Source organism: Vespula vulgaris, chromosome 7 (assembly GCF_905475345.1).
Source record: "Vespula vulgaris chromosome 7, iyVesVulg1.1, whole genome shotgun sequence".
NCBI lineage: Eukaryota > Metazoa > Arthropoda > Insecta > Hymenoptera > Vespidae > Vespula > Vespula vulgaris.
This window is the reverse complement of record NC_066592.1, coordinates 2,900,001-2,917,500: the sequence shown is the minus strand read 5'-3', so window position 1 is coordinate 2,917,500 and position 17,500 is coordinate 2,900,001. Positions and strand designations below refer to the sequence as shown.

The following is a 17,500-nucleotide window of genomic DNA, read 5'->3' as shown; positions in this document are numbered from 1 at the left end:
TATGTATCTGAGAATTTTGTTAAAGAATATACGACGTGATATTTAACATTTTCCTTGTTCAAAATCGGCTCGTAGAGATTATTAAACCTTTAAAGATGGGTATTCACGAAACGTGGACGGTTTAAGGTAGTAGGAAGGAGTTTTGCTCTATCCAGTTTTGTTCTCTCTTTCTCTCTCTCTCTCCTGAGGAAAGGAGGCTGAACTCTATAAATAGATGGCTAAACGCAGACAGGGCAACTAACAACCAAAAAACGGCCATCGGAATGATCGGCCGAGGAATTTGGTTCGCTCTTCTTCTTCTTCTTCTTCTTCTTATACTTATTCTTCTTATTCTTTTTATTCTTTTACTACTACTACTACTTGTACGTGTACCTATGATATATGTATTATAAAGAAAAGAAAATCTCGAAGATAAGATAATAACGAGAGAACGGAACAATTTGCGATTGGATCTTGTTCCAAGAGGAGAATTTGCGAAAACAAAAAAAAAAGAAAGGAAGAAAACAACGCAAATAAGAAAAACAAAAAGAAAATAAAAAAAGACAAGAAAACAGAAGAAACAACATTGAGATCGTCGACGCGATCGTGATCAAACCGGATATCGATAAAATAGTTTTGCAAAAGGAGGATAGAAAAGAAGAAGAAGAAGAAAAGGAAGAAGAGATAATAATAAAAGGATCCAGAGAAAAGAGAAAGTATGATATTAAACTGAGAGGACGATAAAAGTCGTAGACGTATCTAACCTATGTATTTAATAATAAGTAAATTCGATACTCGAACTCGGACGTCTGTGTTGTGTACTGTAATAAGATGTACGAATAAAGTAACTCTACGTAATAAGTACGTACGTAATAGAAGGAGCTACGAATACGAATATATTAGTATTATCCAATGGATACAGGACATCCCTTATATACCTATCTAAACTGACTATCTCTTATGTTTCATGAGAATCGTTAACGATGGCGCATCATTAGTGTTAACCACGATTCGCGTAACGCATCTCTCTCTCTCTCTCTCTCTTTTTTCGTTGCTACTCAAGTAGTTGATTTTTTCTTTCTTTTTTTCTCTTTCTCTCTCTCTTTCTATCTCTTCCTTTCTTTCCCCCATATCCCTCTCTTCGGTTCGTTCCACCATCCCATTCTCGCCATTCGCAAATATACGAGTTTCGAACGATCTCGAATAGAACTTAAGAGAACTCGAATGAAAACGAGTTCGGTACTCTTTCTGAAGCCTCTTCTTCCTCTTCTTCTTTGCAATTTGCATTCATATCTTTCGGTCGTAAAGTGCACGCGGATGACCGAGTCGGCACCTCGCATATCTACATAACAGCCTGCCGGTGGTACGTTCTATTCTAGATTCATAACTATTAATACTAATGTCTGCCGAGACTCCGAGCCAGGAGCAGGTTCTTGGCTAGCTCGCTGACCACCAGCCTTCCACTTCTCTCTCATCAATGGCGCATTCAGACACACGCGCAAACACGGATTTATCAACGACTGGAAAAGAGAGAAACTTTCTCTCTCTCTCTCTCTTTCTCTGTGCGTACGCGTGCCTCTCTCTCTCTCTCTCTTTTCTTTCTTTCTCTCTCTCTATCTCTATATCTCTCTTTTTCTCTCTTTTTCTCTTTCCATCTTTTAGTCTATCCACTCTTCCTCCTATATTTATTACATTCTTCGACCGGTATTAAAAGAGGCCCGGCAACATCCGTGACAGGTCGCTCGTGTTTCTTGTAAATCGTTCAGATCCCGACGTTTCTTCCCTCGACGCCTCCATTTTTATTACGATAAATCTCGTTCTCGTGTCGGTAGACGAGCGACGCTCGTTAATCTCGCGTCTTTTCGGACGAAATAGTCCGATGGTGCTTACAAAATACACTTCTGTAAGCGTTAACGGCCAAACTTTCCTCTTCTCTCTCTCTCTCTCTCTGTCTCTGTCTCTGCCTCTCTCTGATAGACTGTATCGGCACGAGCCACAACTAGATGTTGGAATAATCTTTTATCAATCTATTTCTATCTATCTATCTATCTATCTTTTTGTTTCTCTCTTAAACATCATTGTCCCTTTCTAGTTCTACAACTTTAAACGTTCGACTCTAACGATAATATATCACGAATTATTTTTTATTTGTATTTTCTTACTAGTCTGCTCTAACATTATTTGCGTGTGATTATTCCAAATATATATATATATATATATTCATCCGTCACTCTTCTACCTCGTTGCTCGACGACGTGGAAAGACGTAAGACGTAAAACGTGACGACGGCAAACGAAAGAGAGAAAGAGAGAAAGAGAGAGAGAAAGAGTGAGTGGGGGGATAAGAGGAACAAGGGGGCAGAAGGAAAGGAGATGGTATTTGGAGCACGAGCCGGTGTACTCGAGACGAGATGATTCATATCTCGCATTTTTCTCCTACCATAGAGAAAGAGAGAGAGCGAGAGAGAGAGAGAGTTTCGATATAACAACGACGACGACGACGATGACGATGATGAGGAAAAAAGATAGAATGAAAAGACTATCTCGATCGCTTTCTGATTTAAAACGATCGTCTCTCTCCCTCTCTCTTTCTCTCTTTCTCTTTCGCTTACATTATCTTATCTGCTTTCGTTATTTACCAAACAACAATGATAATGTTTTAAAACTTGCTTAGCGACACGTTGCAAACGGGATGATTCGTCTAAAAAAAAAAAATGAGAGAGAAAGAAAAGGAAATTGTACGTTTAATTTAAAGTGGTAGCTGGCGAGTAGGTTTCCACATTTTCTTTTTTTTTTCTTCTTTTGTTTTTTTTTTTTTAGTTTTCTTCTTTCGTTGTTGGAAGAAGAAGAGAGAGAAATGGTGGGTCACGGCGTTAACGAGCGATACCGCGACGAATTTTTCATTATCTTCCTCCATAATCTATTTACAGAAAAGATTTAAGGCCGCTACGTGGGGCCGCTTCCGCGAGTCCGAGAAGAGACCACGGAATTCATTATTCCACGAAAAATATTAACTTTTATCTAACTTTACCGTTCTCTCTCTCTCTCTTTCTCTCTTTCTTTCCATCTCTCTCTTTTTCTCTACTATTCCTTTTTTCTTTCTTTCCTTCCATCCATCCTTCCTTCCTTCCTTTCTTCTTCAAAACGTTTTCTTCTTTTTTCATTTCTCTTCTTCTATTTTTTTCTATGACGAATAAATTTTCAAGAACGGCAATAAGTCTTATCTAATATTTACTTATACATAGGACGATAAGAAAAAAAGAAACAATGCATTTCTTAAATCAGCCCCGATTAAAATTAATAATCCGATATGAAATTAATATTTTGTCGAAATTAGAACGAACGAAATATATTAGATTTACTATTAGACATACTTACATATATTAGACGTACTATTTATACTCTAGTTAAATTCGTTCGAAGTCAGATATTATTATACAATTCTTCTCTCGTTTTCCTTTATTTTTACTATTTTTTTTTTTTTTTTAATTTTGTATATAAAAATATCTTAATTTCACGACATGATGTGTCTTATCGTATCGTAGACGGGGAAGGGTTCGATAAGCGGAGAAATTATTGTGACATAAAATTAAGGAGTAAGCAGGTTACGACGTATAGGATCTCTCGAGTCCCTCCTAAGAAATATTTAATTAAATTAACCGACGTCGTTGCCACTATATTCCGAAGTAATATTTCACGGCGCGATACATGTTTCGCGGCAATGCGTCTGTACGCCTGTCGCAATTAAATTTACGCCATTCTAAGAATAAGTACTGTCCAAAATAGAGAGGAAACCAGCAAAACTTCCCTCTCCCTCTCCCTCTCTCTATCTCTTTTCATAGCTTCACCATCGTACGATATTCCGCGTAGGTAAGTACGTATTTTTGAATAATACAACGATTAAAGAAGAGAGAGAGAGAGAGAAGAATCGTCGTTTATCGACATTGTTTCGTTCGAAATAGTCCTTTTTCCACATTAGCTAATGGCGATATTGAAAATAGATCTCTAACGTGAAACGACTAAGAGCATCTGCTAATTAGCAAGTTAACGTTGCCGATCGATGGTGAGATCTATTTCTGACAAAGTGAGAGACCAGCCAAGGGAGAGCCAATTGTTCTTGTTTCCGTCATATTATATCACGTGGGTAGTAAAATACGCAGAGGTTTTCTTCTATAGACATATTTCTTATTAACATTATGATCTTTAACCTATCCGAACGTATCCGTATGTATTTACGTAGATACGTTTTCATATATCATTTCTATACAAAAACAATAATGAATAACGAATGATTTATAGTTTCGTTGGTATTAATTAATTTCTTTAAATTATTTCTTAATCGTTACACGTAATCACGATATATATATATATACGTCCGATGAAATAATTGTCTATGTAATAATTCTCCTATTAATCTCGTTCGCTCAAATAATATCTACTTTATGTACGTATAAATTGTTATATTGAAACGAAAGAATAAATTAACGAAAGAGGAAAGAAATTAATAAATAAATCATTGTGCGCAGTGAATGAAAAAAGGAAATTATTTTTTTTCTTTTTTCGATAAAAATTTCTTCCATGAACGTCGAGACGTTTGCATAATTATTCATAAACCCTCGAAGATGTCATAAATAAAATGGACCGAACCTTTGCATAGAACGAAAAGAGAGAGAGAAAGAGAAAAAGCTTGTTGGAAATATTCAATCACAAATGATAAATCTTATCGTTCGGCACGTTCGCACGCTTATCACGTCTGTAGTAGATTTACTCTACTTGCTGACAATTTTCTCTTGCGTACTGTCAACGTCATCTCGCAAAGAAAAAAAATATTCGTCCAATAATTCAATCGAAAATTACTTACGTCCTTTTTCGTCATTTCTTTTTTCTTTTGTTTTTGTTTTTTTTTTTCATCTTTTTTAATCGAAGATAGTCGATACCAATTAATGGCAAAAATAAATCGCAAAATGGATAATGAAAATATAAATTCGAACGAAACTCTATTCCCATTAATTTCCTTAGTTTTATATATCAAAAAAAAAAATATTCAAATACACGAACACACACACACACTATTTTTAAATTGTCCTCATTGTATTTTCAAATAATGCAAAAGCTCGCTAGAAAAGTTTCAATGAAATCGGTACGCGTGGTCTTGCACTCGTGAAAGAAAAAAAAAATTGAAAAAAAAAAAAGAAACAGAAAAAGAGAAGAAGAGAGAGAGAGAGAGAGAAAGAGAGAATGAAAAAGAAACTTTCTCAAAAATAAAAACGGAAGACAGGAGGAAAAAAGAAGTAGAAGATCGTAGCTGAGAAGAAAACGTTTGGGAAAGATCAAAGAGAGGGTCGAAACGATTGAGAATGAGAAAAGCGGGAAGGGAAGGAAGCACGTCTCTCTTCGAATGGCGACTCGAATTTGGCGCTCGAACAAGACATCGTCTCGTGACGGGTCTTCCGGGAATAGGAGCAAAAGATAGGAAAAGTCGGACAAAAAGAAAAAAAAATAGAAAGAAGAAGAAGATGAAGAAGATGAAGAAGAAGAAGATGATGATGATGACGATGATGAGGAAGAAGAGGAAGAAGAAAAAGAAAAAGAAAAGGAATCTTCCGCTCTCTCTCTCTCTCTCTCTCTCTTTCTTTTTCTCCATATCTCTGTTTTTCTCTTTGAAGAAAGGGAGATGCACTTGTAGATGTTAGGTACGAGTTTCTCGGGCATATAAATCCATCGTGTCGTTCGGCATGTAAATCGCTTATCGCATCGAGTGGGCTACTCTACTCGGTATAATTAGGTAGGTAGGTAGGTAGGTAGGTAAGTAAGTAAGTATAGGTAGATAGGAATAGTATCGGTGTGCGAGCGAATCGTCGTGTGTCTCAGTGTCTAATGGCGAGGATGATGAGTGAGAGAGGAGTGAGAGAGTCAGTGAGAGAGTCAAAGAGTGAGCGAGAGAGATAGAGATAGATAGAGAGAGATAGAGAGAGAGAGAGAGAGAGAGAGAGAACGAGGCAGCCTCGCGGAATTAGGCTCTTCCGTTGTTTCTATTACAAAATAGATGGCACGATATTGCGAGGCATCATCGCTACCACCGTTAATCTTCCCTTTTTCTTTTTTCTTCTTCTTCTTCTTCTTTTTCTTCTTTTTCTGTTCTTTCTCTTCTTCTTTTTATTATTCTCGAGATATACCTATCTATCTACCTACCTACCTACCTATCTACTTATAATTCTTCATTAGAGAACAAACCTAGTTTGTTTCCAACGACTGTTGCTATAAATATCGATACATCGATAGATCGATATTATGTTTTCGACGATATGATTCCGAAAGAATTGTCACAAGAAGCTATCTTAAATTAATCTAAATTTTTGGAGAAACGAACGTTTTTTTAAAGAAATGTTTGAATAATCATTTGGGTTTATATATGACGATAATACATTTACACGCATATATGTATAGTAGTTAGAAAAGGGTGATGCGTTAGATCTCAATTGGTAACACCTCAACAGGATCGGTTACACCGTAAACGATTCGTGGCTCGTTTATCAATCTAGGGTGACACGGATCACGGACAACGTTCATGTGCGATACACAATGAAGTAGTAACACTTATTGGCTGGTCGCTCGAACCTCACGTAAAACGGATTTCTCATTTGCAAATATTACCTGACAATCGATGATATTAAATTACTACTACGTGCTCCATTAATACGAAATTATAATTAATCGAGAAAATAACTTATCGTATAGTCTCAACCTAACGATTTCCTAAATTCTTCTCTGAAATTATCTGCTGAAGAAAATCAAACGTGAAAACGTGAGGACGCATAAGAGATCAAACAAAAATAAACAAAAAAAAAAAAAAAAAAAAAACAAGAAGCGTATCGAAACAATATCTTGATCTGCTTGATAATTATCGATCCTTCCAAAGATATCAAGATCGCGTCTAGAATTATCGCATAGCACAAGCAGTAGCAATATAATGGTTCGCGAGATGTTCCAAGCTTTTAACGTCATATGTCAGTAGGTGAATGCAACGAATGTCATCCTCCGTAGAGGGCCTATGTACGCATACATACATAGAACGTGGCGTGGTCGTGTTCGCCGATGCAGGCCGGTCACGTGACCGACAGGAAGCTACCAATCGTCTTGCGCGATTATCCCGGTGGCCGTGCGCGCGTGCATGTGCGTGTGCATATGCGTGTGCGTGTCGTCGTCGTCGTCGTCGTCGACGTCGTCGTCGTCGTCGTCGTCGTCGTCGTCGTCGTCGTCATCGTCATCGTCGTCGTCGTCGTCGTCGTCGTCGTCGTCGTCGTCTCTCTCTCTCTCTCTCTCTTACTCGTTCACTAACTAACTCACTCACTCACTCACTCACTTATTACATACTCGTATACTCACATACTCTTCTGCATCAGGGACAAGAGCGTTAAGTAGGATTCGCAGTGCGAGTTCGCCGTTGCATCTCGGGCGTCGCATCCAGTAAACCGTGACTACACATTATCATAAATGCCGGCGCGCGTTGCGTCCGTCCCACGCAGCACGAATCTCTTTGGCAAATTGCGCGACGAGAAGGGTATTATGTCATCTTCCTCTCGCTTGCTCGCTTACTCGCTTACTAAGTTCGTTCGTTCCGTTCTCGACCTTTTTCGTTCCTTTCGATCCGACCTTCAACGATCTTTCCCCAACTTCGTCTAATCGACCTTCGAGTGAAAAAGATCTACTTCCTAGTAATTCGCATGTTTTGGTAAATATACGTATGTGTGTATGTATGTATCCACGATGTATTTACACACAGGGTGAGTCACCTTAATATATCTTTCTATTTAAGAAAACGATCTTATTATATTCTAATGGCAATTCTCCGAATCGAACGTATTTCCTCGAATACCTAACAATTATTTACGTTTACGATAGCCTCGTAGGACTTTGTTATATAACTAAATAACGACGAATATTTTTCTTTTTCTTTTTTCTTTTTCGGATTGTATATACGTACGTACCTCGCTTATTTATTTTTCTTTTTTATACTTTGTACGAAATATGACAAACATTTGGCAGATTAAAAAAAGATTACTTGGCTCGCTCGTTCTCAACATAAACACTCTCTCTTTCTCTCTCTCTCCCTTTCTCTCTCTCTCTCTCTCTCTCTCTCTCTCTCTCTCATATACTATGCACGTTCGAAGGAATCAACGATACAAATAACAAGCTCTCTGATATTTTTAGTTGCGCTTTTTACACCTCCTACCAATACAATCGTCATTATTAGCCATTTTATATTTCACGGCAATACGTTGGCAACGAGATTTCCTAATAGTTGTGAAATCGAAAGAAAAAGAGAGAAAGAGAAAAAGAGAGAGAGAGGAGAGTCGAGCAAATATGTATACATGCCTTAGAGCACAATAGGCGTATACAGGGGAATACTTATCTTTGGCAAAACAGCATTGTGCAAACAATAACGAGCTCTTTCTCTCTCGCTCTCTCTCTCTTCCTTTCTTTCTCTCTCTCTCCCTTTCTCTCTCTCTCTCTCTCTCTTTCTCTCTCTTTCTACTTTTCAGATAAGAATGCAATGCAAAAAGCAAAGCTCTTTTTCTTCGAACCCATACGCCGTGCCTACATCTCGTAACAAAATCAACTTCGAAGCTCGACAAAGAAAACGTTTCTTTATTTTACAATTGTATCCGACGACTTGTAGCGAAAAATTTTTCTTATTACATAGAATAGTCTTTTCTCTTTTTCTTTTTTCTTTTCCTTTTCATTTCTTTCTCTCTCTCTCTCTGTATCTTTACTTTATCGTCCAATAGCGTATTCTAAACAATCTCGTAAGTATTACACATTGTATAACACATCCGGTTTTTCTTCCAAAAGATACAATCTTCTTTTCTAAAAACCGAAGTTATCTTTTTATAAGCATTTGAAAAAAAAAAAATGTATAATGATACAAAGACGAATTGAGTTGTTCGATCCGATGTATTCGATCAAATTGATATGTTGATATATATGTAAAAAAAAAAAAGAAAAATTGTAAAACAACTTTATACACACACACACACGCACGCATATATATTATATATATTATAATAAACGAACGAACCTCAATGGAAATTGTAGCCCCTCATAAATTAGGAATTTTTATGCCGCCGTCGCGCCATCCGATGAAGAAACACATTTCTGAATCGACGGTAGTATCCGATACGAGGACGCGATAAATCGACGATGTTCCAAATGAATCCACTAGTACGAATGACGTTTTCAAGAAAAATCGATTCGTAACGTGACAATTCACCAAATTGTTCTTTCGATATGGAATGAAGAGTCTCGACGAGGAGACTCGTCCTTGAAAATTCAATTTCCACGATCGTAATATCCTTCGGAACGAATGTACGATATATTATCGAACTATGAATTTTTGTTTTTTTTTTTTTTATATTTATAACATATATACGTATATGTGTATATACATATATATTAAGTATTCGTTTTAAGTAGTTCGAAATTTCACACGCGATTAATCACCAACGAAGTTCTCTAATAGCGATAATGATCGGTCTCGTTCTTTTATCTTTCTTTTTCTATTTTCTTTTGCAACAAAAAAAGAGAAACAAGAAGAAAAAAGAGGACGTTAAGGAAAAAGAAAAAAAAAAAAAAAGAAAAGAAAAAGATCGTCGAGAATGATCGAACGTTGAGAAACGTAACGTAAGGAAATACCCATGCAACCGCGACTTATCATTCAACCGTATACTACCTCGATCTTGTCTTAACAACGCGATCCGTCGGCAAACTGATAAGAACACTCGCGTTATGCGAAATATAAAGCGAATTGCGCGCGTGGGGTATCGAAAATACATGCTCGACTCGTTGGTTCGGTCTTATCTTAAATTCACTGATCATTTTCTAACGCCATATCGTTGCTTTTCTTTTCACATCTTTATTCCTCTCTTTTCCCTGCAATTGTTTACTTCCTCTTCTTTTTTTTTCTTTTTCGTTGTTTGTCGTTTTCGTTGTTGATTGATTGCAATATATTTTCTCGTACGAGAAAATTAAGAGTAAGTGAGTAAGTAAGTAAGTAAGTAAGTAAGCACTTACGTACGTCTCCAACAAACTCGTGACGTAGTATTACAGTACATAGCTAGAGGTATATTCATAATAGATATATCGATCTATTCGCGACTATTTTTCTATATCATTCACCGTAATACTGGAAATATGATGGACGTTTTACGACTGACGTCATACGTTCATACTATATCACGGACTTTATTATATCTCTCTTGTATGTATTTACGCTTCGATAAGGACACAAACAGAAACGAGAGAGAGAGAGAGAAAGAGAAAGAGAGAGAGAGAGAACGTCATCTCTGAAACTCGAAATTCGTCTAACGTCTTAAAGGATCATTATAATTTTTCTTATAAATATTCACGATCAATCGACGTGATTTACGACCTTAATCTTTTTATGAATGAAATTTATATACCCCAGAAGAGATTCGTCAAGCGCTACGAGATTAATTATGTGTTTTCTTTAGATTATTTTTCGTAAACGTATAAAATTAAAAGGAAAAAAAAAGAAAAAAAAAAGAAAAAAAGGAACAAAGAAAAAACAAAATTCCTTTCGAGATATAATAGCCATAATATTTTAGAAATCTTTAACATTTAAAAATCTTTTATAAAATATATGAGAATCTAAAAAAGAAAAGAAATGAAAGGAGAAAGAAAAAAAAAATTGTATCGTGGTTTCTAGAGATAAGTTGTTGGTCTACTCCGGTTTCGATTGGAATCGAGCGCGAGACTGATAAGATTGTTTAGGCGACGTCTTTTACTTCTTCTACATCTTCTTCTTCTTCTTCTTTTCTTCTTTTCCTTTTCTTTTTTTTCTTTTTCTTCTTCCTTCTCCACCTCTCCTTCTCCTTTGTGAATATTATTTTTTAAAAACCTTATCGTTCGTCTGGATCAGTGGTAACGCAGTTAAAACGAATTGTTTTAGGTAGCCTCTCATGTCATCTCTCTATCTTTTTTTTTCCTTCTTTCTTTCTTTCTTTCTTTCTTCTTTTTTCTATCTTTTAACGAATTAACGAGAAGTGAAATAATTAACGAATTATATCGTCACAAAGACACAAGATTTACTATCGTCTTAGATACTCCAGAAGAAAATCGAATTTATTCTACAGCGTTTTCTTTGTCTTTTCAGCGTATGTACGTACATACGTAACTAACTCGCGAAATGTTTGTCGAATCGACTGAAATTAAACGCGCTTGCTCGTCTTACTCTCTCGAGTAAGAGAAAAGAATCGCGTTAACGTCGAGGAAAAGAAACCATGGGAAGGAAGTTTCGAAGTTTCTTCTTCGATAAAAAGTTATGATAATTTTACAGATTATGTATGTGTGTGTACATGTATCTGAGTATATGGATACGTGTTTGCATATATTTTACATTATTTTTACTGAATTCAATTGCAAAGAAAATTAATTACGTTTGTGTTTCAAAAAAAAAAAAAAAACAAAAAGAAAGAAAAAAAAAGAAAGAAAGAAAGAAAAAAAAATATGAAAAAAAAGGAGATTAAAAAATTATTTGTTCTCAATATATTTTTTCCTGTTTTTTTCTTTTTATCGACTCGCTAATTCACCCAAAGCTATCTGAGTGCCTTCTGCGTCCGTATATACTCGTAATTATATTTTTTAATTCAAATATTATTGCCTACGTATCTCAATATATATGTATATACATATACATATATATATATTTTTTTGTATACATATTATCATTACCTAAACATAAATTATAATTATAGTAATTATCACTCTTAAATACAAAGTTGAGAATATTAAGAATACAAATGATTTAATTCGAGATATCTTCGTGCGATAAAAAAAAATATACGATTACACGAAATCGTGAAAGAAAGAGAGGACGAGAAAGAGAGAGAGAGAGAGAGAGAGAGAGAGAGAGAGAGAGAGAGAGAGAGAGAGAGAGAGAGAGAGAGAGAGAGAGAGAGAGAGAGAGAGAGAGAATCCGAAGAAGCAGTTATTATCACGGTTCGTTCTAAAGCACTATTTTCATGTTAGTTTATCGTACCGTAATACACATACGTAGATAAAAACACATACGTAGGGAACACGTCTCGATCACGATATCGTTAGATTTCCGGCTCAATCTAACGAGAATCGGGTATCGCTGAGAAAGGATAAAAAGAAATGAGAAAGAGAGATAGAAAAAGAGAGAAAGACAGAGACAGAGAAAGAAAAACTAGGCAGAGCCTTCGAGCGAAACTCAGACGAGTCGGGAATCTCGATTGGGGAAGGATGAACGCTTGACGATTATCACCAGGAAAATAAAACGAAGTTAGAAAAGTTAGAGATCGCGTCTCGTAATATATAGAGATATACTTTATATATATACACATATACGAATGATAATATAAAGAGAAAGTCATGTAAAACTATATCTACATACATACAAATCGAGGATTGGTGGAACGATGAAAACGTAACAGGGAGAAGGACAGAGAGAAATGCAGGCAGGTGACGTTGGCATGTACACGATCGACATGTACACACATACACGCGTCATACAAGTCCAAAGTAGAGAGGGTATGCATACAGTGTGAACGAGAGAGAGAGAGAGAGAGAGAGAGAGAAAGAGAGAGAGAGAGAGAGAGAGAGGCGTACCAGGCTACGGATCCCCCTTTATATTCCTCGTCCTTCACGCGCGAGCTTTCGTCGCGATCCCCGTTGTGTACGAATTCGCGTAGTAATTGATTCATGATAGAACCGCGGATTCAAACACGGTCGGGGCTACGGGTTTGATATACCATGTAGCACTCTCTCCCTACCACCCACATTCTCCACCTCTCTTTATCACACACACCCTCTCTCTCTCTCTCTCTCTCTTTCTCTCTTACTCTCTTTATCACACTCTCTCTTTCTCTCTCTCTTCCTCTTCCCCCTTTGCATCGATGTATGTGCATACGTGCGGCCTGCAGCGTCTCTCTATTATGTCACTGACGTTGCAACGAGGTGCATCAGGAAGCGCGACCAATGCGGAACGAGTGGATAATGATCGACTGTATTTTTATCGGAGGCGTCGAACGATTCCCGGCCGCGTTGACGAGCACCCACGGAATAACCTTCGTAGTTTCGAAGTGACCCATTAAACTGAATCTACGGATACGCGTATATTTCGCTTACCTATATATCGGCTATACACATATACCTAAGTATTCTACGCGTACGTGAATACGCGTGATACGTCCTATCTACTATGATCTACGTACGTGTGTGTATATACATATATATGTATGTATGTATGTATGTATGTATATAAGTGACTCATATGTGTCCTACGTTGAGAATGATTACGTTTATTATAAAGTATTCGATTTTTTATCTCTCTGCTCTACTCTCGTAAAAACGATTTCGTAAAAATAAATAAGATACCAAGCGTTATCTTATCGATTCATTTGTTTGTTTGTTTGTTTGTTTGTTTTTGTTTGTTTTTTTCTTCTTTTCATTCCGTCTTTCTTTTTTCTTTCTCTTCTTTCTATCCTCTTTTTTGCCTCCCGAAAGAATTTATTAAAATCAATCTGACTAAATACATTCTGACATACACATCATTCGCGACCGGATACGATATTACGTGTTTACGAACGAATACGATATTACTCCAAAGATATCTTCTCTTTCTTCTTCTCTTCGTACGATTTGTAAAAAGAAAAAACAAAAAAGAATACTTATATCTACAAGATACAGTCTTCTGGATCTTTCGATGACTTGGAAAGAAAGAAGAGAAGAAAAAAGATAGAAAAGGAAAAGAAAAGACGGAACAAGAACATAATCGAAACGAACGAAGAAGAGAAGACGTTCCTAGATAAATTCGTGAAAGAGTCAATGAGAGAGTGGGAGAAGGGTATCGAGAAATCAAACACGGACCTTTTTAATACTCCGTCGCTTCCAATGTCCGGCCATCCTATGGGGATCTTTCTTTCTCTCTTTCTCTCTCTCTCTCTCTCTTTTTCTTTCTCTTTCTCTTTCTCTTTCTATCTCTCCTTTTCTCCCTTTTCCGTTCTTTTCTATTATAACACGAAGCGCATTGCAAACGAGGTGCATCAGGAAACGCGACCAATGCAGAACGACGAGTGGATAATGATCGACTTTTTTTTTAAGCCCACCCCCCTGCACACGTAGAGATCGTTCCACCGACAAAGTCACGGCGAACCCTTTTCTCGACGTCCCGTAGGGAACGTGAAACGCGCTTTGTGCGTCGCGATTCCGCATTTCGTTCTCCAAGAGCACAATGCTGCCGCCGACAAGAGAAAGAGAAAGAGAGAGAGAGAGAGAGAGAGAGAACATACGTGGTCTTCTTTTTACACTGAAAGAAAATCCGCGATTTCGTATAATATTACATCATCAGCTAGATGCTGGCAGTCCGGTACGGAAAATCCGCGCCACCGTACCCGTTAATACAAAAAGTGGAAGAAGAAAAAAGGAAAAAAAAAAGGAAAGAGGAAGGAACGTAGAGAGAGAGAGAGAGAGAGAAAATATGTGGGTGGGAGTGGACTAGGGGAGGGGGTTAAAATGGCCGGGGCCCTTTTGTCCGCGTATCGCCAACGAAGAACAACAGACGGGAATGCGGTTTGTTAGCTCGACGGAGTAATAACGCACAGAGAATTCCGATAGTCCTCGGGAAATTGAATCCTAGTTGGCCGTGTAACGAAGGAAAGGGAACCCCAGCCGAATTAGCGTTACACCCAACCTTTCGACATAACTTTTCCTTTTTCTCTTTATTTTTTTTTATTTTTATTTTTTTTTAGTCGATATAAGTGCGTACGTATGTATCTATGTAATATTAGAAGTAACGATACACGCGAATAGATACGGTTATTGTTAGAAATATTACTTTTATCGATCGTATTTTCCCCAATTTTATATTACCTTTATAATTTGCTTTTACCTTTACCTAATTAAAATTATCGATCGTTGTAAATATAAGATAGTCATTCGATCGTCTACAATCGTAAACGCGTTGTTAACTCGTCCGTATTAAATCGTCCGTGATATATAGAGTTAACACATACACACACACACATATATATATATATCTATTACACCGTGCGATTACATTCAGATGATCATTCGAAACACGACTCTTAATATTAGATCGAACGTGATAAAGTTTCTATATTTATCACGATCCCTAATATTGATCATCTATATTAATCATCTTATATCGTATGAAAATACATAAACTAACAAGAATAGATAAATTCTGATAGTATTTCTATATAAAGAGATAATTGTTAAGTACCTTTCCGACGTTCGATATGTCCTTTTTGAATATCATAAACGATTTTTCTTTTCTTTTTCATTTCCTTTTTTTTTACATCCTTTTTCATTTCTTTTATTTCTTAATCTCGAGGAAAGACGAGACTACTACTTGCTCGAAGATTCAAGAAATTGAACGAAAACGTGACGTTGGTGATTCGATGATAATAACTGTGCTCTGCTACGATTGTAATTCGAGAGTCTCCATTTCCGTACGACTACGACGACAACGACGACGACGACGACGACGACAACAACGACAACAACAACGACGATAACGACGACAACGACGACGACGACGACGACGAGGAGGATGCACGTCGGGCCAACAACGGGTCGAGCGAGCTTTGACAGCTGAAACGCGATTACACGCGCGTTAAATTAATCCAATGACGCGACAATGCTCGACATTGCTACGGCGAAGTTTAAAGCTCGAAAACGGGCCGGGCACGAGCCGCGAAAGAAAATATAACTTATATTACCTGGCGGTAGGCTTTGTTTAATTTAACAAAAAAAAAAAAAAAGAAAGAAAGAAAGAAAGAAAAACAGAGAACAAACAACAACAACAAAAAAATAATAATAATAAAAATATCGATTTAAAGCGCGATAACAAATAATAAAACAATATAATCGTAGTATTTCTGCATTGCAAAAACATATGCAACGGAATAATAAATTTTTTATCTGAAAAGAGAAAAAAAAAGAAATATATATATGTATATATAAAAAGGAGGAGGAAGGGGGAGGGAAAACAAATAAACAAACAAAAATATTCTTTTTTCCTCTCTCTCCCTCTCTCCCTCTCCCTCCCTCCCCCTCCCTCCCTCTCTCTCTCTCTCTCTCTCTCTCTCTCTCTCTCTCTCACCCTCTTTTTTTCGTTTCGTTCCGTACCGCTTTATTTTCTCTTCCACTTAATGACAATCGAGAACTAAAACTACAAATATAACTAACACTAGGAATTCTCTCGGAAGAGAATGGAGGAGTACCAAAAGCCAAGTGATTTTCGACACAAATCCGATACGCACACCGAATATCGCGACATTCATTTGTTAGAAGAGAGAGAGATAGGATGTTCCAGTCGCGATGAGAGTATCCATTATCAGGTTATAACGAGTCCGACATAGTAGGAACGGTTGGTGCATCGCGATCGCTCGATGATAATTTAATGCAACGACGAGTCGGTGCGCAAATGAACGTCCGGCCGTCTTTCTCTCTCTCTCTCTCTCTCGCTATATATATATATATCCATCTATCTATACATATATATATGTATATGTATATATATATATATATATATATTTCTCTTTCCCTCCGTCGTTCTCGCGAGTTCGTGTTAACTCGACTCACCGGGGATGGACAACGCGAACGAGGTGCAGCACGTTTAACGCGGGAGCACCGGTCATCGAATCGGCAAATCATCGAATCATCCGCGGCACTCGACAACGTAACAAGTCAACAGGCGGTCGTTATGTATATTGACGTATACTTGGCCGCGGTTACGGCGTCGATGCTTGTTTCTATTGACAAATACCCGTCATCGTCATCGTCATAGTTATCGTCATCGTCATCGTACTCGTCCTATTCGTCGTAGTCGTCGTAGTCGTCGAAAACTATGACGCATTGCCGATTAATCCGTCTACCTGTTATCGACGATTATCGAATTATAACGACGTATCATATCTTTCTTTTTCTCTTTCTTCTTTTCCTTTTTATCATTCCCCAAAAAGAAAAGTACAATTTCTTCCATCAAGACATTTTTCCATAGGTTTTATCAACTCGTTCTTCTCGTACTTCTCGCCGAATTTTTAATTACTATCTTTTTAATTAAAACCGGATCGAGCGGTCTTTTTTTTTTCTCTCTTTCTACGCCATCTTCTCCTATACTTTAAAAATCATTCCACGTAGAAGGGAGAACATTGTTATTTTTAACACGCGAAGAATTCGCCAACGATACTCCAACGAAATGAGGAAAGAAAGATCGGCTCGTACACGTGAAGGGGTTGTAAAAAGGAAGAAGAAAAAAGAAAACATGAGAAAAGAGAAAGAAGGAAAGAAGAAGAAGAAGAAGAAGAAGAGGAAAAAGAAGAAGAAAAGAAAACGCGAATAGAAAATCGAAAGAAGTTTTAGTCGACGTTGTCACGAATATAATTCATATACGGGGTGTTAGAAAGTCTCTTACGGGAGATACTTCGCAGTTACGTCTCTTATCAATGACAAAA

General features: G+C 37.1%; 1 protein-coding gene across 9 annotated transcripts in view; it reads right to left on the bottom strand.

The window, feature by feature from the left end:
- LOC127065150 (forkhead box protein P2-like) overlaps positions 1 to 17,500 on the bottom strand; it is a 268,844-nt gene that overhangs the window by 244,710 nt on the left and 6,634 nt on the right. Inside the window, exons 1-2 of one of the 9 annotated variants that reach the window (XM_050997102.1) lie at positions 9,058 to 9,743; positions 7,365 to 7,666 (exon numbers count right to left, since the gene is read on the bottom strand). The exons of 4 other annotated variants lie outside the window; for them this stretch is intronic. In XM_050997102.1, the coding sequence (XP_050853059.1) occupies positions 7,365 to 7,442 (78 nt within the window). In that variant the 5' untranslated portion in view covers positions 7,443 to 7,666; positions 9,058 to 9,743. Of the gene's footprint in view, positions 1 to 7,364; positions 8,480 to 9,057; positions 9,744 to 17,500 lie in introns of those variants that run through there. 4 more of the 9 variants (XM_050997116.1, XM_050997125.1, XM_050997120.1 and 1 more) reach the window with 4 other exon arrangements.